Source organism: Rattus rattus, chromosome 9, assembly GCF_011064425.1.
Source record: "Rattus rattus isolate New Zealand chromosome 9, Rrattus_CSIRO_v1, whole genome shotgun sequence".
In the NCBI taxonomy this organism is placed as follows: Eukaryota; Metazoa; Chordata; class Mammalia; order Rodentia; family Muridae; genus Rattus; species Rattus rattus.
Genome location: NC_046162.1, coordinates 71,888,878 through 71,911,468, shown reverse-complemented (window position 1 = coordinate 71,911,468; position 22,591 = coordinate 71,888,878). Strand labels below are relative to the sequence as shown.

General features: G+C 46.5%; 1 protein-coding gene and 1 non-coding gene across 3 annotated transcripts in view; both read right to left on the bottom strand.

Moving 5' to 3' along the window:
- Pitpnc1 (phosphatidylinositol transfer protein cytoplasmic 1) overlaps positions 1-22,591 on the bottom strand; it is a 263,465-nt gene that overhangs the window by 3,181 nt on the left and 237,693 nt on the right. Inside the window, exons 7-9 of one of the 2 annotated variants that reach the window (XM_032913823.1) lie at positions 20,796-20,951; positions 14,802-14,865; positions 4,809-4,927 (exon numbers count right to left, since the gene is read on the bottom strand). In XM_032913823.1, the coding sequence (XP_032769714.1) occupies positions 4,809-4,927; positions 14,802-14,865; positions 20,796-20,951 (339 nt within the window). The remainder of the gene's footprint in view (positions 1-4,808; positions 4,928-14,801; positions 14,866-20,795; positions 20,952-22,591) is intronic. The other variant, XM_032913822.1, reaches the window with a different exon arrangement.
- LOC116910680 lies at positions 19,355-19,485 on the bottom strand. The gene has a single exon (XR_004389211.1). It is a non-coding gene; the product is annotated as a small nucleolar RNA SNORA42/SNORA80 family (small nucleolar RNA).

Genomic DNA, 22,591 nt, shown 5'->3' with positions numbered 1-22,591 from the left:
AGAAGCTGGGGCTCACATTTTCTAAGCCCTTGGTTCTCCTATTCCTACCCTTCACCCCCCTTTGCCTCCCCCCCCCCGAGCTAGAGTTATAGGCATTTGCAGCGTGCCTAGATTATTGCCTGGAGGTTGGGGTCCACATTTCAGTGCTCACTGTCACTAGCACAAGTGTTCTTAGTCACCGAGCTTTCTCCAGCCACTTCACTTCAATGAGTGTTCTGAATTAGACTTACCAGGAGTGTAGAGCCAGATCCAGTGTGTGTGTGTGTGTGTGTGTGTGTGTGTGTGTGTGTGTGTGTGTGTGTGTGTGTGTGTATGTGCATGCACCCGCCCTCGCTGGCTGCTATTACCTGAACATGAAGCTTTTACAAGCCTGGGTCACAGCCTCCATACAAAGAGCCTCCATTAAAGCGATCAATGGCCTTGACAACATTATTGTCAAGCTTAGATCACAGAACAGCCAGGAACCTTAAGAGGCTAAATTCAGGCAAAACATCGGAACTTCTCAGGTTCCTTAGCCTCAGAACTCAGTTTTTGTACTCTGAGGTCACGGGGTGTTATTGCAACCCAGCAATAAAATACTGTGATTACTCCGAAAAAAGGAAAAGAAAATCACCCCTCAAGGCTGTTTAAAAGAAGAAAGAGAATGAAAAGAAAGAGGGAAGACGACCTTGTGTACTAGGTGTCAGGTTTTCAAAGAACCGCCCAAAACTTTCATTGATTGGGACTGGAGAGACGGCTCAGCAACTGAGAGCACTCACTGCTTTTCCAGAGGACCAGAGTTCAATTCCCAGCACCCACATCAGATGGCTCACAGCCACTGTAACTGCAGCTTTGGGGGAGGGGGGCATGTGGAGGTCAGAGGACAACTTTCTGGAGTTGCTTCTTGCCTTCTACCATGTGGCTCTCAGGGATCAAACTCAGGTCACCGGGCTGGGCGGCGAGGGCCTTTACTCACTGAGATGTCTGGCGGGCCCTTGGTATTGTTATTAGGGACTACTGTCGGCCTGGCTATTCCTGGGAACCCTCTGGTGAGTCTCACTTACTGGGGATAGAGTAACCAGGTAAACGGAGCTGTCAAGATAAGCCTGAAGGGAAGGCTTTGCCCTGGGGTGGGTAGAGCGGAGCCCTTGAGCTCTGTTTATCTACTCTGGCTCACCGACAGAGGCCCACTCATTCCTTCTGGTCCTCTCCATGGTCTCAGTGGTTCAGGTCTCTTTGAATGATAGTGTACCCTTCAATAACACGCCTTAGAAATGTTGAATGTGGACTGAGTATTAACAGCCCATGTTGATCATCAGGGTGATCTTTGTGTGGCCGGGGATCAAATACAGGGCCCCCAGTATGCCAGGCAGGCGCTCTACCACCAAACCACATCACTAGGTTTCATAACATCTGAGCAAGGTGACAATAAACACATGGGGGGGGGGCGTTCTCTGTGGCCCCAGGTGTCTTGTAACTTGCTTCGCAGACCAGGCTCCGGGTCTGCAAAGCCCAGAACTACCTGCCTCTGACCCCCAAGTGTAGGGATTAAAGGCGTGCGCCATCATGCCTGACTCAAAAATACACTTCCCATTAAATTAAATCTGTGACCGTTTACCTATGAAATTAAAAAAAAATTCCTGAGAGGGAAAGAGTTTTTACAAAGGAGATAAAAAAAAGTTACAATTGTGGTGACATAATATAAAATTGATATAATTTTAAGAAAAATACACCTATTAACTTACCACTTTTAAGTGAATAAGTGAGATTCGGCTCTTTAAAGCAGCATTTACTTGGAATCAGAATTTTAGTGAACTAGGATATATTTTTAATAAATGGATAGCAATTTTGAAAAATTACTTGGTTAACAAGTTGCCGAAACGTTGTGATATTGTATGTTTCCAGCAGGGGGCAGAAACAACACAGCACAGAATTCATATTAAAAAAGCAAAACAACAAAAACAAACAAACAAACAAACAAAAAGACCCCTCAGAGTCTCTTCTCTGGAGGCTTTGAAACCTCTCGATCGTCAGATGGGACTTTTTAATTTATTGTGCTCACAGATGTTAATTTTGCCTACTTCCAATTTAACTTATCCATGCTCAGGGTGTTAATTTAAATTTCACTTTAGCACCCATGAAGGTTATTATTTTTATTTATTTATTTATTTTTTCTTTTTTTCGGAGCTGGGGACCGAACCCAGGGCCTTGCGCTTGCTAGGCAAGTGCTCTACTGCTGAGCTAAATCCCCAACCCCATTATTTTTATTTTTATTTGATAGGCTCTTGGGTAGATCAGGCTGGCCTCTAACCCACTATGTAGCTGAGGATAACTCTGAAATAACACTGAGGATGATTTCTGATCTTCCTGTCCCTACTTCCCCAGTGCTGGGATTGCCGGGATTGTGACACCAGCCACAGTTTATATGTTGTTGGGGATGGAGCCCAGGGTTTTGCACATGCCAGGCACTCTGACAACTGTGCTCCAACCCTAGTCCCCCTATGGGGGTGTTATTACTATTTATAAATTAAAAAAATTTTTTAAAAAAATTTTTAGGATGCATGTCTTTGTACATGTGGAGCCAATTCTCTCTTTCCGCAGTTACCTGGGCTCTGGTAATCAAACCCACATCACTAGGCTTGTATGATGAGGCCCTTTCCCTGCTAGGGCATCTTGTTGGCCTATCCACACACTTCTTATTTGTGGTACAAACAGCCTCTCGCGCCTTTAACCATCATTTCTCATTATGGAAAAAAAATTACGATTGCAAAAAACAAACAAACAACACAACACAACAAATGATCGGCGATTTCATGGAATCTCAAAGAAAGAGGGCAACATTATAAGGCAACCATTATGTTTCAGTCAACGGTGACAATGGTTTCTTACGGCCAGAGAACGAGTGGGGGTGCATTCTGAGCCTCTATTTCTCTACAGTTTAATGCTAATGATGAATTAAAACAGAAAGCACATGCAAAGGCCTTAAGCTCTAAGCCCCCCTCTCCCCCAACTCCCCACCGCGAGACAGGGTCTCATAGCCCAGGCTGGCCTCCAACTCAAGGCAATTCTCTTGCCTCAGCTCTCAGCCACCATGTCTGGCTTAGACCCTGAAATTAGTCCAGCTCAGTGCCCTTCAGGCATCCCTTGTCCCTCGCTCCCCCGTAGCTTTGTCTGGTCTGTGTTTGTAGCGAGCAGCTTTCAGAGCAGTTGATGGCTCTGTGTTTGACATTCCTAGGAGAAAAAGTAATCAAAAGCAAGGAACGTTCTGGAACAGTTTCCTTAAAAGAACATTCCCATTTTTAGAACAGGAAAAAAGGAGAGGTGGGGAGGTGTCTGATCAAAATCGGGGCAAACCTTCAGCAACTCTTACTTCAATGGTTGCAGCGCATGCGTGACAAGGGGAAGGCGGAGCTAGCCCGCCCTCAGGCTCACAGGCACTCACATGCATCCAGTGGCCAATGGCGTGCACTAGCCTGGCAAGGCACAGTCCAAATCATGCTGGGAAAAAAAAATAACTAAACATTTCCGAAACATTACCAGAGGGTCTTCCAATTCTAGAGCCTTGTCACAACAGCCACCCCTCAAAGTTCTGTAATTATGCTCTCAATTCTTTTTTTTTTTTTTTTTTTTCTTTTTTTCGGAGCTGGGGACCAAACCACGGGACTTGCGCTTGCTAGGCAAGTGCTCTACCACGGAGCTAAATCCCCAACCCCTATGCTCTCAATTCTTTAAAAAAGGATTTATCTCGTGTGTGTGTGTGTGTGTGTGTGTGTGTGTGTGTGTGTGTGTGTGTGTGTGTGCAATATCTAGTAGGACAGAAGAGGGCGCTGGATACCCCGGACCTAGAGTTACAGGAAGTTGTGAGCCACTAGTCATGGGCGCTGGGAACTGAACTTGGGTCCTCGGCAAGATCAGCAGGTGCTTTGAACTGCTGAGCTGCCGGTAGACCCTACATTCTCACGTCTTAAAAAAAAACAAAACAAAGGTAGCATCCACGTAATAACTGTGTTCTTTGAGTTTTCAAGTCTCTCATCAATATTATCTTAGGGCCTGGGCATGGTAAACACAAGAGCTCAAACTGTTCCTAGACAGATCACACATAGGAGAACTGGCTGAGACCCACGTAACGATTCAGTGTTGAGTCCTTTGTTATCTATACTGCCTCTCTGTTAGCACAACGAGATAACCATGTATTTAAATTCTGGAATACACCATATAGTCAGCTCTCAGTAACCCAAGGCTGTCAATAACCCAGGGCTATCTAAGGCCTGGCTAGATCTAGCACCCCTAAATCTCAGCTCACCACCCCTCCACCATTAGGCATGTGTGTGCGCACGAACTGTAGCTTACTCCAGAGATTAGCCTACGTCAGAAGGAACTGACTGAGGGAAACAGCCCGAATGAGTTCTAGAAAGCCTCCTAGAGACTAAGACAGCTGAAAAGCAAAGCCCTCCAAGGAACACAAGCATCAACTACGCTCTGAAAAGTTTGGCATTCGATCCACTTTACTCCTGACCCCCACTGTTACGCCTATGCTGCTTTGTGATTGGTGCAGGCTATCTGACAGGTACCCCCCAGAGGATTCCACTCTCTGTGTCCTGGGTTAGCCATGAGGTGACGCCACTGAAGAATGGAAAGATCTGGAAGACCCAGGTGACTGACACAGCCCACTCGAAGACTGGGTGGAGGGGGGAACCTTTACCCACAGTCTCTGGGAGAGGTTCTGTTTTCACAGAAGGCTGGGGACCCCGCATTTCCAGGGGCTGACAGGTGGGTTTCCATGACTGCTTCCCACAGGGTGGGCAACGCGCTTTGAACAGTCTACATACACTGGTCTGTGCATGGCCCTCTATGTCATCCACAGTGGAGGAGTGCTGATTGCAAACTTTTATGTTGGTTTGTTCATGCATGTTTTTCTCGTATTCCCGAACATCATCCATTGTCATATCTGAAAAAAGTCAAGACGTGGGCAACTTGCGTTATTAAACACAAAACTTTAATGGGGACACTTTAGGGAAAGTCGGTAGCTCAGCCAAGATTTTTTATTTTTTAATTAAAAAGCAAGTGACTGACTAACTTTATGGGGTAAAAATCATAAAGTTAGATAAACCAGCCCAAGAAGGGAGTGAGGGCAGGGAAGGGTGGAGATCGATAGATCGTGTAGGGGTGATTCTTGGAGAGTGGGCGAGAGTGTTAGCGAGTGGGCTGTGCGTAGCCTGAGATCTCCTAAAGCTTTGTTAGAAGATCTCTCTCAGGGACAGAGAGGCCGGGTGGTTTTGGCTTCATACTTACCTTCAGGTAGAACTTTCCAGAGAGATACTAGGCCATCTTTAAGTTAGTGCATTGGAAAACACCAAGGACACTTTCATTGCTATGGTAGCAGACAGACTGTGGAGGGCAGACCCAGTGCACTCACTTGGGAGTGTGAGAGTCCATACAGTTCTCACACGGATGCGGTTTTGCAAGGAATGCAAGGGGCCAGAAAATGCGGGTCTTTGAGTGTAGTCTGACAGCTCTGAGATGGCTGACACTCTTCCACCCACATCGATCTATAAATACAATGGTGCACAACACCATGCTTGGCTAGAATCTACAAGTTTTCAGTGTTTCAGGATAATGAGCTCTCAGTCCATAATGGTTTTCAGCAGGAGACGGTTTTGTGGCAGTGTCTGGTTGTGACAGCGGTGGAAAGGTGTTCTGTTGGCATCTCTCTAGTGACAGAGAAGGAGGGAAGCTGCAAAACATCCCATACGCCGGGACCTCCAATTCTCAACAAAAAAGATCTCATTCTAAACGCCAACAGCGACCAGGTTGGGAAGTCCTGTCTTATCCTTGCAATGTTGGCACTTGGGAGGCTGAGGCAGGAGGATTATGGCTTCAAGGCTGCATAAGATCTTGTCTCAAAGAACAAAGCAAATGAGCAAAAACCAACAAAAGGAAAAACAAGGAATCTCCTCTTTCAGCAAGTGAGATTCGGAACATTGATATTTAACCCTGTGTCACCTTAAACGTCCCCCTTGTCTTCCTTTCCACCCCCAACTCTCTTGCTTTTCTGTTGGATTTTATCAGCCATTCTCCCAGCCCTATTATCAAGGTCTTGACAGAATCTCACTTCAAGCCTCCTCATCAACCATCAACCAACAAAGTATGCAAAAAAAAAAAAAAAAAAAAAAAAAAGGCATCCGAGCCATCACTGATGGGGGATTTGCCTCGTGCGTTCCTGGCTGGAGTTTTTCCTTAAGCATTTTCTGGATCATGTGGCCTGATGTCTTTTTATATCAATCGAGTGTCATGTGAGGCTCTCTTGGCTTCCAAAGGGCAGATCTGCCAGAGCTCATGATTTAATTCTGTGTGGTCTGGGACTGAGGTAGGGTATGGCTCAAAATCTAGGCCTGGGCTATTTTATTGAACTTACGGTGCTCCTCTCAGCCCTGGAGTCATCCATCAGAAATGCTGTCCACAAGCAATGTAAGGATTGAGAAGGCTAAGCTGCAGGCCAGTCAGGCAAGGACATGCTCTTTTAGAAAGCAGGTTATTGACAAGCAATGAAAGAAGGAGGCGTCTTTAAGGGTGAAGACAGACGGTTCTTAGTCAATACCAACACATTCCACAAGACCAAACCCCACAACTTCAATGACGGATTATCAGTAATTCTTAAACACAAACACACCTGGAAACGAATTCGATGCAGTCCCGTTCAAGTAGGAGTTCAAAATTGAAAACAAGTTTCTTTGTGCGCATGGCATTAGTCAATTAAACAGAAATTTTAAACAGAAAACAGAACCCAGAGAAGGCAGACAGTTTACTGCCTCGCTGTGATGAATCTCCACAGAAATCATTCTTTATCTGGAATTAGTTCACTTCAAAGGGAGGGACTTACCATGGGGCAGACTCTGGCCTTTCAGAGCTACATCGGTTTTGTGGGCGTAAGAGAGGGTTTGGCGGCAAAGATGGCCAGTGCCTTGCTCATGGTGACGTTTGAAAACAAGTGAAGGGACAGACTGGGGCGGGGGCTGAGGGAGGGGGCATTGATGACAAAACCAAAAAACGTAAGACAAAACAAAAACGAGGTAGAAGACTGCGTAATATTGATGGGAGAGGGCCTTATGTATTTAAAAACACTGAAAGCATCTATTTCTGCTGGCCCTCTCCACACCCCTCTCTCTGAGACAGGGTTTCATGTAGCCCAGGTACCAAATCTGCCTGTGTACTCTAGGAGGACCTTGAACTCCTCATCTCTGCTGTCTCCACCTCCCAAGTGCTAGATGCTGTTGCGTCTACAAGCCAGGTAAGCCACCAACTAAGAAAAATCTCTCTAAAGCTTGAAATACCTCCACATACCATAAATGCACACCCAGGAGGTAAACATGTCAGTCGTCCTCAGTAACTTATGCTAATGAGGTGGGGAACCCCACTTTGGGACACCTGGTTAAATGCACGTTCTCTGCAATGACTATGACCTCAAAATCCACATGCACATCAATTTTTTTTTTTTTAAAGAAGATTCAATTGCATACTCTCAGAGTACTCTTCCGAAGATAATTCATCCTATTACGGATCGATTTCTCAAAGGTAAGAGTAACTTCTAGCAACTTGGATTCAGAGCTCTTGCCAGAAACAAATGCTTTCTGAGGTTATCACCCAAAATTATGTTTTCTCAAACACGTGTGTGTGTGTGTGTGTGTGTGTGTGTGCGCGTGTGCGCACACGCGCGTGTACAGTGTGGGTGTGTATATGTTTATATATGTATGCAGCTATATGCAGAGGCCAGAGGTCAAGGTCTGGTGTCTTCTACTATCTCCCTGTATTTTATTGTTGTTGTTTTTTGCCTGCATGTATGTCTGTGTACCATTTACACACAGTGCTCCCGGAGATCAAAGATGGGGTGGGATTCCCTGATGCGTGTGAGCTGCACCGTGAATGCTGGGGATAGAACCTGGGTCCTCTGGAAGAGCAGTCAGTGCTCTTAACTGTTGACTCCAGCCCCATCTGCCTTATTTTTTGAGGCAAGGTTTCTCACTGAACCTGGGCCTCACTGATTTGGCTAGACTGGCCGGCCAGTGAGCCCCTAGGGTTCTCCTGTCTCTGCCTCCCCAGTGCTGGGATGAGGTGAAGCCCTCTCCTGCACAAAGTGACTCTGCTGAGGTGGAGTTCCCTCTGTTCCTGGCTTAACCTTGGCAAAGATGTTCTTGTCCTAGGGGACTTGTGAATTGAGGCTGTTTCTTTGTTTCCTCAACCGGCAGCTAAAGACTCGCACGATACAGCAAAATAGACTTCAATTAACCGGGTCTTCTAACCCTTCAATGTTTATCGCCTCTCTTGCTGTTGTTTTTGATAGGGTCTCTCTTACAGCCCAAGCTGGCCTTGAACTCCTGGTCCTCCAGCCTCTGACTCTCAAATACTGGAATTATAGGTGTGTACCACAGTATTACTATTTGATTCATTTTTGAGACAGGGTCTCATTTGGCACAAGACAGCCCTGAACTTGGTAGATAGCTGAGGGTGACCTTGAACTCCTGGTCCTCCTGCCTTCATGTAGCATTCCAGATTGAACCCAGGGCTTCATGCATGCCCGTTTTCTTTTTTGTTTGCTTGTTTTTTTCTTTATTTTTTAAAAAATTTATTGATTGTATGTATGTGAAGAGGGCATCAGATCCCATTACAGATGGTTGTGCTGGGATTTGAACTCAGGACCTTGGGAAGAGCAACCAATTCTCTTAACCACTGAACCATCCCTCCAGCCCTGTTTTGTTGTTTTCATTTTCTGAGACAAGGCATCTCTATGAAGCTCTTGCTGTCCAGAAACTTGACCTATAGACTAGGATGCCTTGAAATTCACAGAAATCCACCTGCCTCTGCTGCTTCTTCTTTTTTTTTAAAGATTTATTTATTATATGCAAGTACACTGTAGCTGTTTTCAGACACACCAGAAGAGGGCATCAGATCTCATTATAGATGGTTGTGAGCCACCATGTGGGTGCTGGGATTTGAACTCAGGACCTAAGAGCAGTCAGTGCTCTTAACCTTGGAGCCATCTCTCCTACCCCTGCCTTTTGCCTCTTCATTATTTGGTGTGTGTTATCACATCTGGCTTTATTTTAGTATTAATTTTTTTTATTGAAAGTATTTATTTATAGGGATGTTTGTGTTTCTCCACGCGTGTATGTGCACGTTTGTGTATGTGCACGTTTGCGTGTGTGCTCGTGGAGACCAGAAATGGTCTTTAGATTCCAGCAGTTACTGGTATTTGTGGGCTGTCTGCCATGGGTGCTAGGAACTAAACTCCAGTTCTCTGCAAGAGCAGCGAGCACTCTTAATTGCTGAACTATTTCTCTAGCCCCTGGATAAAACTACTATTTATTTATCCAGTCATTCAAATAATGCCAGGATTATGTTACATAAAAAGAATTCAAGGTGAGATAGCTCAACAGGAAGACTGCTTGCCTCCCAGCCTGGTGACCAGAATTCAAATCCCAGGACCCGCATGGTAAAAGGAGAGAAGGAAGTTCTGAGAGTGGTCCTCCGACCTCCACACATGCTTCATATCACATACAAATCCAAATAATACTGAACTGTAGAAGAAAAGGGCTTAATTCCTTATAGCTTCTTGGACCAGTCCTATGACCTCTGGAGACAGTTGTGGGTAAGAGACTGATGGATCCTTACAGACACAGACACAGACACACAGACATGCACACATGCACACACAGTCACACACAGAGACACACATAGTCACACAGTCTCTCTCTCTCTCTCTCTCTCTCTCTCTCTCTCTGTGTGTGTGTGTGTGTGTGTGTGAGAGAGAGAGAGAGAGAGAGAGAGACACAGAGAGAGAGAGAGAGAGAGAGAGACAGAGAGAGACAGAGAGAGAGAGAGAGAGAGAGAGAGAGAGAGAGAGAGAGAGAGAGAGTATGTGTCAGTCCTAACTGCCTCTTGCAGGGGCTCTGGCTAATCTCTCCCTTCCAGGCGTCTAGGCCACCATTGTTCTATTGTTCTGAGGCAAAATTGGAGTTGAAACAAGTATCTGGGTCTTAGAAATCCTGATTATGAATTGGACTGGGTTCCCGCCTCCAGCAAACTGGCGGCCATCCTTCTGAAGACTCAGTTTTAAAGTCTCTTTGTCACTATCTGTTGTTTGTTTGTTTTTATTTTTTTTTGAGACAGAGTCTATATATCTTAGGCTATCTTAAAACTCATTTATGTAGCCCAGGCTGGTCTGGAACTCATGATCCTCCTCCAGTCTTAGCTTTCTTGTATACATAAACCATTAGGCCTAGTGGGAACTTAATTAAATAAACAAACAAGAAACCCAACTCATTAGAACAATTATAACCTAACACGTGATTTTTACGTAAAGTTTAGGCATTCCTTTGTGACAGAATCAGCCAATCCTTCGTGCTTGGAACACACCCTTTCCATACAGCCCGGACTGCTGAGATCTAGGGTAGCAATCAATGGCTGTGATTTCGATTTCCTTTTTAGGATCTAACTTAATTTTATAAGCATGGGTGTTTTGCCTGCATGTATATGACCATGCACTGCATGAGGGCTTGGGGCCTGCAGAGATAAGAAGCGGGCATCTGATTCCTTGGAACTGGGGTTATGGGTGGCTTCGAACTACCATGTGGTTGCTAAGAAATGAACCCCAGTCCTCTGAAAGAGTAACAAGTGCCTTTATCCTTTGAGTCATCTCTCCAGCCTGTTTTGAGACAGGGTCTTGCTATGCATAGGGTCTCTCCCGTGTAGTACAAGCCGGCCTCAGACTTGTGACGGTTTTTCCGGCCTCTGCCTCCCAAGCACTGGGGTCAGAGATTGGTACCTCTATACCCACTGTTTTTAGGGGTGTTAGAATGGAGGCAGGAAAAGGGGTCACAGGCCCCTTTGAAAAGGAAAGTGATGTGATGACCCAAGTTCCCTTCCTAGAGAGAGGAGCACGTACACAGGCTCAGGGCCGGCTTCCAGGAAACCTGAGGCCCCTGGAAGATGCTGGTGTGGTGAACTCACACAGCTCCTGCTCATTTCTCCACCTCAGCTTGCTTCTCGCCTTGTCAGGCCTTCTCCAGGGATCCTGGCTGACTTCTAAGCCACTTCATAAGGCCGTTTCATCTACCAGCCAGAACTCAACCTCCCACATACTTTTTTCAGCAAGAGTCAGGTTTTCAAAGACGTTAGTGAGGTCCCCCTCAGTCACAGGGTCCCTGTGGCAATCTTCAATGTGCCTCTCTGAGAATAGTGTCAGATTTGAGAAGCCAATCCAAGCCCTTTTTTTTTTTTTTTTAAAATGAAGCTGGGCTGGCTATTTTTATCCACCTCCCCTCTCACCCCATCTCCTGAAACGTGTCGTGCCTCGGCTGATTAGTGTTCTAGTCATGCAGAGAGGCTCAAGGCTCACGGAGAAAGACCAATCAGGGCTTTGGAAAAGCAAACTCAACTCCTCCAACATGGACACGCCGATACTTTACGACAAACATGAACAGAATAAAATCTGCTTAGGGAAATGGTTTCGTGACTTCCAAGAATGCTGGGACTCAGTAGAGATGCAGAAATAAATCCTTGGGCGAGAAAAGATCACCATCCCGAACCATGTCTTTTCTTCACTCATAATTAAACACTGGAATGGTGAGTCTAATTTGAGAGAGAGAGAGAGAGAGAGAGAGAGAGAGAGAGAGAGAGAGAGAGAGAGAGAGAGAGAGAGAGAGGAAGCCAGGATTGTCCTGGATGATGCTTTTAAGGACGGACAGGGTGAACAGCACCCAAACTCAGCCCCAACAATACAGCACCAGCTGAGTCTGCCCAGAAGGGGGGTCTTTTCTAACTCATCTGTTTAAAAAAAGGAGGCTGGTTACTTCTTCTCCTTCTCCTTCTTTTAATTCTTATAAGGCACCAGAGCTTAGCAGCTGGCCCCAAAGACATCTATGACTCTTCCTAGTCTAATCTATTTGGAATGAATTATTTAAGCTGTCCTTGTAAGCCAATCTACCTTACATCCCAGGCTGTGAGCCAACGGTTCAGAGTCAACCTGGAGGGCTTCTGCAACCGCCGTGGGATAGAGAATGTGCGTCTCTAGCAAATACCCAGGAGATTGGGAGGCTCCGGGTCTAGGGGCCTTGCTTTGAGAAACAGAACTATAAACTGTGGCTCCAGAGGAGGCTGCTTTCCTTGGGACCTTGTCCACGTTTATGAACAGGGCCCTCACTGAGCCTGTACGTGGTCAAGAGGAAAAGGCAACCTGAGGTACCGGAGTGGGGGTTATCCTGGTTTGAACTTTGCCTTGGTTATAACACACCCATCTATCTGAAAGACCCATAGTTCCCCAAATGACCTTGAATCAGTAAGTGGCTGAGGAGACACTGTGTGGCAGGGCCTGTTTCTATTCATTTAATTTCCTGCGAGTCTGCGGCAGGTAATGAAGGAGCCACTGTGTTCCCGGCCAGCAGCTCAGCAGGGCTGTGGAGGTCTGCAAGAGTTTATACCAAATTGGTGGTGTGGCTCTCAGATCCTTTGCTGCCTGAGAGGGTTGCTTGTTTTGGTTGAGACTGTCAGTGTGGACACAGGGGGTGGAGACCACTCTGGGGTCGACAGCCGCCCTGATGGTCCACATCCACCAAAGCCTTCCGACCACAACTCAGACACAAAGAGGATTTTGGGATCAATAGGCTCCTTGAGTAGCTAACTGCCTTCTCTCTCATCCTAAGTAAATAGGTAAGAATTCTTAAAGACCTTTCGGCTGGAGAGTCGTTTCATCTAATATATAATTCTAGCTTCAGGCTCTTGTAATAATCTGAGAATTCTAAAGGAGCCTTGTATATGCTAGGCAAGTCTCTCCTACTCTCTTAATTAAATGGCCTAAAGTCATCACTTCCTTGCTGCAGGCTTGGCTGAGCCGAAAAAGGCTCAGGATCCATTCTCCATATTCCCTTGCTGGATACACACTCGGACTTCGTTTTTCCCCCCTCTATTGATTTTCAACCTCTTTTCTCATGAAGAAAGATTATCATTGTATATCTGTGCACACTATGCATAGCCCATGATACACCTTGGGTAGATGTGAGCGGACGACTCTGTGGAGTCATTTCTCTCCTTTTACTTTTTTTGGTTCTTTTTTTTTTTTTTTTTTTGAGGAGCTGGGGATCGAACCCAGGGCCTTGCGCTTCCTAGGCAAGCGCTCTACCACTGAGCTAAATCCCCAACCCTCTCCTTTTACTTTTAACATGGGCTCTGGGGAACGAATTTAGGTGACCAAGTTTGGCAGCAAATGCCTTTACCCACTGAGCCATCTCCCTGGCCCCAAACCCTCTTTCTGGAAGGGTAGACTTGGAATGCTCTGCCCCCCAACGCAGAGTGCAACCCTCCTTTTAACGTTTCTGAAAAGCCCTCAGTAGCGTTCTGCTGCTAGAGAATCCTAGCTGAGAGCTTTGCCTCCTGGTCATCAAGGTGGCAGATTTTGGGTCTTCTGGGTTTCCATCCTTTGTCTAATCAATGGAGGCCTATTGCTCTTTGACTAGCCTTGTGGTATTTCCTAGAAGCTGGCAACAAGGCAACCATGAGCTCTGAGAAATACAAGTTAAGAGAGGGTAGACATTATTTCTTCAACTGTTTTCTATTCTTTCCATCTTTCCTTCCTTCCTTCCTTCCTTCCTTCCTTCGTGTGTGTGTGTTTGTGTGTGTGTGATGGCGTTGGCCAAAGGTCTGTCTGTATTCTCTCTGAGATTTTCTCCCCAGTAAACAAAAACAAAAACAACACCAAGAAGATAAAAACACCCAGAAAAAGTTAAGGACCAGAGGAAATAATCCAAGGATACTCTCCAGTGACCTGTGTCATAAAAGCAGGGTCCTGGTGAGTCTTCCTGACAACACAGAGCATGAAATGTCCCGTGGTTGTGAAACATGTGGCCTGAGAGACCAGTGTTGCCCTTGCCCATTCTGTTCAATGTAGCCTTTCACTTTAAGATAGGATAGCGGAGTGGCTTAGCTGCTGCTGTGGAAACAGAGGGCATGGGTAGAACGGGGGATGGGGGAGACCAAAATACAACTAGCGCACACCCAGGACAAATAACATGACTTAGGACAAAAGACACATACAGTTGGCTCTGTCCTAAGTCACTGGTTGGGCGTGCTCACTTCTATTTATAGCCAAGGACACAGGCCACCTGATGACCGACTGGGGAAGGCAGAAGACTCATGTCCACACAACCGTAGGACTGAGCATCCAGGGAGGGTGGTCCATCCATCATGGTACTGGGCAAACCTTGTTCTCCTTTATTGACAAGGTGCAGAACTTGCTTAAAATCTCCGAATGCCATTTAAAAACAAACCAACGAACAAAACCCCCAAAGAAACAAAAAAAAGCCAGACCAGTACTTTCCATTAGAGCTGTCTAGGCAGCTATGCCTCTCTCTGTCCTTGACTTCTCTGAGAACTTGTATGTCTCCGAGGAGGGTCTGTTTCAAGTGTTCCCTGCATCAAGGGACTGTTACTCAATAAGATGCTTCGGTCAGATAACATTGAAGTTAACACTGAAGATAAATTAGGATGGGTCTGAAATCCACCCCGTAGAGAACAACGGAGCCCCATGTGTCCGGAAGACAAGCATCAAGCACGCCGAGGTCCTCCTTGGTCAATAGTTCTGTGGTTATTTCAGACCAAGCTCCTATAATTACATTTCTACTAGGCTCTCCAGACAGAGCCATTTCCATTACAGGAAGTGGTGGCCCGTCCTTTGTTGTTGTCCTTCTAGGTTACACTTGAAGCTGGGTGTACTGAAAGCCAAGCCAGTGTGTTACGAAACCGTTCTCCAAGTTATTTTGGGCCATCAGACTTACCGTACCACTCATCCACCCACGCGAAGGCCTGTCTGTGTCCAATCAGCAAGATGTCGCGGACCACCTGAGTTAAGAGTAAGAGAAGGAGGTTGAAATAATAATACCAAGGTGTGATCGAGAGCAACTCAGGGTTGAGGGGCTAGGGACATGGCTCAGTGGGTAAAGTTTTGGCTGTTTAAGCATGAGGAACTGAATTTGGATTTTTAGCACACATGTGAAAATTAGACGTGTTAATGTATGACTGTCCTGCAACCACAGTGCTGGGAGGGGGGTGGTGGTGGTGGTGTGCAAATGGAGGTTTCCCAGGAGCTTTCTGGTCTGTCAGTGATCCCTGAGCTTAGTGAGAGAGCCTGTCTCAAAACATAAGCTGGGCGAGTTCAGTGCCTGGTCCCAGTTGGTAGAAACGGTGGAAGGAGAGGACAGACTCCTGAACGTGGTCCTCTGACCTCCTTACGTGCCTCCGCCCTCACGTGTCCTCCTCTCCCCCGAAGAAAATAAACGGAATGTAAAAATGTAGTAAAACGATTTAGGAGAAAATTTAAAAATCTGGAGAGAGACAAAGAGACAGAGACGAGGATGTTGACCTCTGGCTTCTCTAAGAGCATGACTGGGCAAGTGCGCCCCCAAATAGTAATATTAAAGCAAAGTAATATTTCTTATTTTATCTCTTTCTTTAAGATCTATTTATTTTTATGTGTGAGTGTCTGGCCTGCATGTATGTATGTATGCATGTATGTGTACCATATGCAGGCAGTACCTGAGGAAGTCAAAAGAGGCTGTCAGATCCTTTGGAACTGGAGTTGTAAGCTACCACGTTGGGGCTGGGAACAAAAACCCTTCTTACAGTAGGAGCGGCCAGTGCTCTTAACCTGAGTTGCCCCTCTAGCCCTGTGTCTCTTTCAATAATTGTTGTTTTCTCTTTTTGTTACATGAAAATCAAGCCTATAAGGATGTTTGTGTATCTTGCGTCTCACGTACTGTAAGGGTGATGTTTTGGGCATCCGCATTCATTGCTCAAGTCCAGATGGAACCAAGTGTTACTGACACTGCCAACACACTGGTCAACGGACATCCCAAGCAATTGCACGGGATGTGGGTGCAGGGGCTATCCCACCACAGGCTTATATGCTTGAATACTTGGTTCCCAGTTGGTGGAAATGTTTGGAAAGGATTAGAAAATGTGGCCTTGTTCGAGGAAGTGCATCCCTAGGGGTGGGCTTTGAAGTTTCAAAGACCCACGCCTTTCCAGTTAGCTCTCTTTCCACCTCCAGCTTGCAGATAAGATGTAAGCTCTCGGGGTTGGGGATTTAGCTCAGTGGTAGAGCGCTTGCCTAGCAAGCGCAAGGCCCTGGGTTCGGTCCCCAGCTCCAAAAAAAAAGAATAGAAAAAAAAAAAAATGTAAGCTCTCAGCTTAGTGCTCTAGTGCCATGTCTGTGGGCCTGCTTCAATAAAGTGGGAGAGGGAGAAGGAGGGGGGAGGGGAAGGGGAGAGGGAAGAGGGGAGGGAGAGGGGGAGGGAAAGAAACATGGTTGCCAAAATCCTCTGAATTGGGGACCACCTGCTTCACAGATTTTTCTGTGTTTCCTTCTTCTGTGTGTCCAGCGTGTATATTGTGCAGACAGACACGCATGCCTGTGGGGAGGTCAGAGTAGGACACCAAGGGTCTTCCTCTTTTGCTTGCTGTCTTGACACAGGGTCTCCTAGTTAACTGGAAGCCTGACGCTAAGCTCACTGTCCCTCTACCCCTGAGCCCCGAGGCTGACTGCACAGCAGACCCTCTGATCTGCCTGTCCCTGTTCTCCAGAGCTGGGGTAAAAGGTATGTGCAGTCCAAACTCAGGTCTTCACACCTGCATAGCCTGCAATTGTTTCTTCGAGGGAAATTGGGATAGAAGGCTAAAGAAGAGAACGTATTGTTTGTGGGCACGTGTAATACAACTTAAGAGCTTTTGTTTCAAGGGACACCTTTTCATTCTGTATACACATGCTGTGTGTGAGTGTACAAACCAGTGTGCGGACGGGCGGAGGGCAGTGGGAGATGCTGGATGGAGTCCTTTATTGCTATCCACTTCCTTTAAACTTCTTTTATATTGACTGTGTGTGTGTGTGTGTGTGTGTGTGTGTTTCGGCTCACATCTGTGTGTAGGAGTTGGAAGACATCTTGCAGAAGTCGGTTGTGTCCTTACCCACTGAACCATCCTGCCAGGCTTCATTCTTTGTGAGCCAGGGTCTCTCACTGCACCTGGAACTCAGCAATTATCTATTGAGAGTGGCTGACTAATAAGTCTCCAGGACTCCAGTGCTAGTGTCATTACACCTCTATATGTATTACCACGCCTAGACCCAGCTTCTATGTGGGTGCTGGGGATCCAAACTTAAGGCCCTGCTGCCCGGGCAGCAAGCTCGTTTACCTACTGAGCCACCTCCCCAGCCCATAATACTCCTTATTACATTTCTTGGAAACTCACAGACAGCCTCCAACATTCCTCCCTTTCTTCTTGCCAAACAAAATCCAATGATTGTCAGAAACCTCTCGTGGAAGGGCTCAAGTGTGTTTCCATAAGCAAAGGGCTTTAATTGGGTGGATTTTCAGAAACAAGGGAAGCGTTTCTAATGAAGTGTTTATTCCTCCTGCCTCTGGGTATTCGCCGAGGCCCTTTTATGATTTGGAAGTGGAGACATGTAATGAATCTAAGAAATACCATGCAGCCATACACACTCGAGTGCTGACTGTGTCAAATTCATGGAAATCAAAAGAACTTCGTCAAGGCATCCGTAAATCCACCCTGTCATATTAAGCACAACACAGCTGTGGCTGGCAACAAGGCCTCAATAATGCGTTAATGGCTGGCTTTTGAATACCACTCCCCTCCACCCCCTTCACTGTGAATAGATTCTTAAGAAACAAAGGTGTTTAGAGAAAGCTCCCCCACCACCCAGTACTTTGAACCCACGTAAACACTTCCTCATTAGCAGAACAGGTGTGTTGGGGGTGGGGAAGGGGGGTGGGGAGCGGGGTAATAACTCTTCATTTAGTTTGGAATTAGGCAAGGAAGTGTAACAGTTAGCCAAAGAATCTTCACTTTAAAGAAATGGGTGCTCGGAACCAGCCAAAGTCATTGTCAAGGAAATAAATGAAGGGAGCTGTGGGCAATCTAAACATGTTTTGGGAGAGGAAATGAGATGCATGACCACACGTTGATTCTTTAGTTAGAGGCGATAATTTGGGAGGGTCTATCAAGGGAGGGAGGGAAGCAGACAGGTGTAGTAGCACACACCTGAAATTCCAGCACTTGAGCACGCAGGGCCAAGCCTTGGCTACACAATGAGTTTGAGTCTAGCCTGGGCTATATGAGACCCTGCTTCAATAGAATAAAAACAGGAGCTGGGGAATTGGCTCGTCTGTTAAGAGCATTTGTTGCTCTTGCTTAGACCTGGGTTTGATTCCCAGCTCCCAGATGGCAGCTCACAATGACTTGTATAACTTTAGTCCCCGGAGATCCAATTCCCTCTTCTGACCATTGTGGACACCAGTCATGCTTGTGGCATACATTTGGGCAAAACACTCAGAAACATGTTTTTGTTTTTGTTTTTGTTTTTTTTAAAGAAAGAAGCAAAGGAGGGAGAATGAGAGAGGGAGGGAGAGATAAGAAAGAATGTAAAATTTGAAGGAGAGGACAATGGAGACGTGGAGCTTAGGTGGTAACACAGTTACTCCATGATTTGCCTTCCTGCTCAGTAACCAAGGTCAGGACCCAGAAAGAAAACATGAAGTTTCTGTGATGACCAGTTACAATTGTCAACTGGCAGTCTATAGTTGCCTGGGAAGGGAGCCTTAATGAGGAATTACCTAGATCAGGTTAACCTATGGATATGTCTGGGATGAATATTTGTTCTTTTCTTGAGACATGCTCTCATGATGTAGCCCAGGCTGGCCCGTAATGAGCTATGTAGACAAGGCTGGGCTCAAACTCACAGAGACCTGTGTGTCTTTGCCTTCCAAGTGCTGGAATTAAAGGTGCATACCACCATGCCCAGTGTGGAGGATTTTTATTAACTGCTTTAATTGCTGTGGGGGAGATCTGCCCATTGTGGGCGGCACCATTCCTTAGGTTTAAGTTCCGAACTGTGAACTCTTGAACTTAGAGATACACCTATTACTGCCTCCTGAGTGCTGGGACTAAAGGCATAGACCACCAACACCTGGCTTGTTCTTGTTTCTTTGTTTGGTTTTACTTTTTTAAAGGACAGGGTCCTGTATGTATGTATGTATGTATGTATGTATGTATGTATGTATGTATGTATGTATGAATGTATGTATCTCAGGATGTCCTTGAACTCACTATAGTGAACAGAGAATAAATTTGAACTTCTGTTTCCTCTGCTTCTAACCCCAGAGTGCTGGGATTGTAGGTGTGCATCACCGAAACTGGTTTCTAGAGTACTGAGGATGTAACACAGGCTGTATGCATGCTAGGCAGACAGTCTATCGACAGAGCCACGTTCCAGCTCCCGTCATAATGGGAATTCTTTTTTACTACTTTTTCCCCTTCTTACTGTGTGACCCACTTCAGTGCCAGCTGCCTACAAACAGAGGCCAGGCCATGGTTCCAGGCCACAGGTTGTTCTAACAGGACACTACGAGAGGCCCAGGGAAACAGGCCTGCCATAAATCCACACCATGCACTATATTGGGAATTATTAATGAAATTTTTCTTTCTTTCTTTCTTTCTTCCTTCCTTCCTTCCTTCCTTCCTTCCTTCCTTCCTTCCTTCCTTCCGTTTTGTTTGAGATAGAGTTTTTCTGTCTAGCCCTGGCTCTCCTGGAACTCGATCTGTAGACCAGGCTGGCCTTGAACTCAGAGAATCACCTACCTTTGCCTCCCAAGTGCTGGGATTAAAGGCATGAGTCACCACTGCCCAGATGTCTAAAACTTTGTAACATTTATTTATATTGTTGTGTGTGCACATGCTCAGGCAGGCCTCAACACTTGGCTGGAGGTCAGAGGATAAATAACTTGTGGGTGTCGGATCACTCTTTTATCATGTGTGTTGAACTCAAGTTGTCAGGCTTGGCAGCCACTGCCTTTACCACGGAGCCATTCTGCCCGCCCAGTTATTTATTTATCCTTATGCAAGTGACAGCAGTTACAAAGGCATTGTCATCTCATGTGCCATGATGTTAGAATCATACGGAAAAGAATCCTATTTGAGACCTTGAGAAAACTTGTGTCATCAAGTTGGTTCCTGCCACCAAAGTCAATTTGTTTTCCCAAGCAAGGGCCCAGTTAAAATCTGTGCTCGGGGGCTGGAGAGATGGCTCAGAGGTTAAGAGCACTGACTGCTCTTCCAGAGGTCCTGAGTTCAAATCCCAGCAACCACATGGTAGCTCACAACCATTTGTAATGGGATCCGATGCCCTCTTCTGGTTTGTCTGAAGACAGCGACAGGGTACTTATAAAGAATAAATAAATAAATCTTTAAAAAAATCTGTGCTCTGGGCTTGGTCATCATCCTTTAGTAAGGGGACAGTGAAGTGAGAAGTGTTGAGGTGTGCCGCCCTAATGGGCCCACTTGGAGCTCTTGCTCTGCCTGGGGGTGGGGTGGGGGGAGGGGTGGGGGGCGGGAAGGGGTCTTCTACTTTTGGTGCCTACATAGGCAAGTTCCTCTGAGGGAGTTAGCCCTGGGAGATGTACCCAGAGATAACTTCTGGTCTCTTGCTAAGTGCCCCTGCTTAGAGCTATTAACCTAACTGGCCAAGCAAGCCATACATTCTGTGAATCCCACTTCCAGATTCAGGACACAGAACGGGAACTGATCTACAGAAATGCTCCACTGAGTAGTAGGAGAGAATTACACCCTTAGAGAAAATGCATTTTCTAGATAAGAGTACTTGGTACCAGTTCAGCACTGGGGCACTGGGCAAACATTCGATCTCCTACCAGGCAATGATGGCTGTAAGGACCTTGTCCACATCCCAGGGACCAGGTACCCACCTTGTGCACAAATTGTTCCACTCGGGTCTGAAGGCCCCACACCTCGAACTTGACGGTTACCAGCTTGTAGGAGCACATGATGGGTTGATGGTTGTCTCGCCAGCCTTCTCTTAGCTGCCCTCGGCCCGTCTTCTCAGACTTGAAGTGTTTAGGATCCTAGAAAAGATACGGCAGACAAATCGGTATAGCAAAACCTCAGAGCCGTGGGTGAGGCAGCACAGGTCTGGCATTGCAGCTCTTGGCAGGCAGAGACAGGATGGTCAGGAGTTCAAGACCATCTTGGCTACATATTGAGTCTGAGGCTAGCCTGGGCTATCCAAACGTCTCAAAAAAAAAAAAAAAAAAAAAAAAAAAAAAAAAAGACATGTCCAGAATGCTAGGGACTAGAAACAGCAGGGCTGTGGAGGCTATTTCCGGGGGGCGGAGGGGCGGGCGGGGGCGGGCACTGTTTCCTGGGAAGAGCTGGAGAGGCCTGGGAAATGTCTCAGTAGGTAAATACCTTTGCCATGCAAGCCTGAGACCCACGTTCCATTCCTGGAAGCCACATAAAAAGCCCTATGGGAAGCTTGAGAGATGGAGCTTGAGAGATGGCTCAGCTGTGAGGAGCACTGATTGCTCTTCCAGAGGATGTGGGTTCCATTCCCAGCACCCACACGGAGCCTCACAACTGTCTGTAACTCCAGTTCCTGGTACCCGACACCCTCATACAGACGTGCATGCAGGCAAAACAATCCACATAAAAAATTACATTAGGGGTTGGGGATTTAGCTCAGTGGTAGAGCGCTTGCCTAGCAAGCTCAAGGTCCTGGGTTCGGTCCCCAGCTCCCAAAAAAAGAAAAGAAAAAAAAGCCGGATGTGGTAGTGAGCGTCTGTGCTGGGGAGATGGGAGGTAGAGACGGAAACATCTGGACGCTCCAGAGCCAGTAACCTGGACTATGTTGTTCAATGGAGAAACAGATGACCCAGCAGGTAGGAGCGACAATGGCTTTCTGAAAGCTGTCTACTGACTCCACGTTCATGTACGTATGTGCACACACGCACGCACACTTAAATAAAGAGTATAAATTGTTCGAGCAACGGCATCCACGGTGGAAGACATCTTTTCACACAACCTGAAACTGTGTTCCTGGGCATGGCCACTCAGATTTAGCTCAGAGCAAATGATCTCTTACCCCTGTTTCACACTGACAAGGCAGAACCTTTGTCCTTCCCCCTGTTGCTCCTCTTCTGAGAGTTTGTCTGTGGCACTGGCGGCTTCGAACACAACTACATACGACATACGACCCTATGCTGGGATGTGGCTCAGACAGTAGAGCTTGCCAGCATGCACGTAAGCTTCTGTCTCCCTTGCTGCCCACCAGCCTTTTTTCCCCCCTGCCTGTCTCTGCTATTTTTTTCTTCAAGAGCCTGTTGTGTGTAGCCCAGGGGTTCTGGTAACCCCCACAGCACTGTGAACTTTCTGGAGCATAGAGGGCTCTCATAGCTGCAGTTCTAGCACACCACGGGCATACATTCTAGACCCACAATCCCCAAGCATTAAACAACACAATGAAAGGGCCTTCCTGAAAGATTCAGTATAGGTCTTTACTTCCAGCACTTGGGAGGCAGAGGCAGGCAGATCTCTGTGAGTTTGAGGCCAGCTTGGTCTATAGAGAGTCCCAGGATAGCCAGGGCTGAACAGAGAAACCCCATCTTGAAAAAAAAAATTCATTTCAGAATGAGAGTAGAAAAAGTATTGTTCACATAGCTAAAACTAGAGAGGTGCTTCAACTAAGATGTGGCGAGTGCGTGCGTGC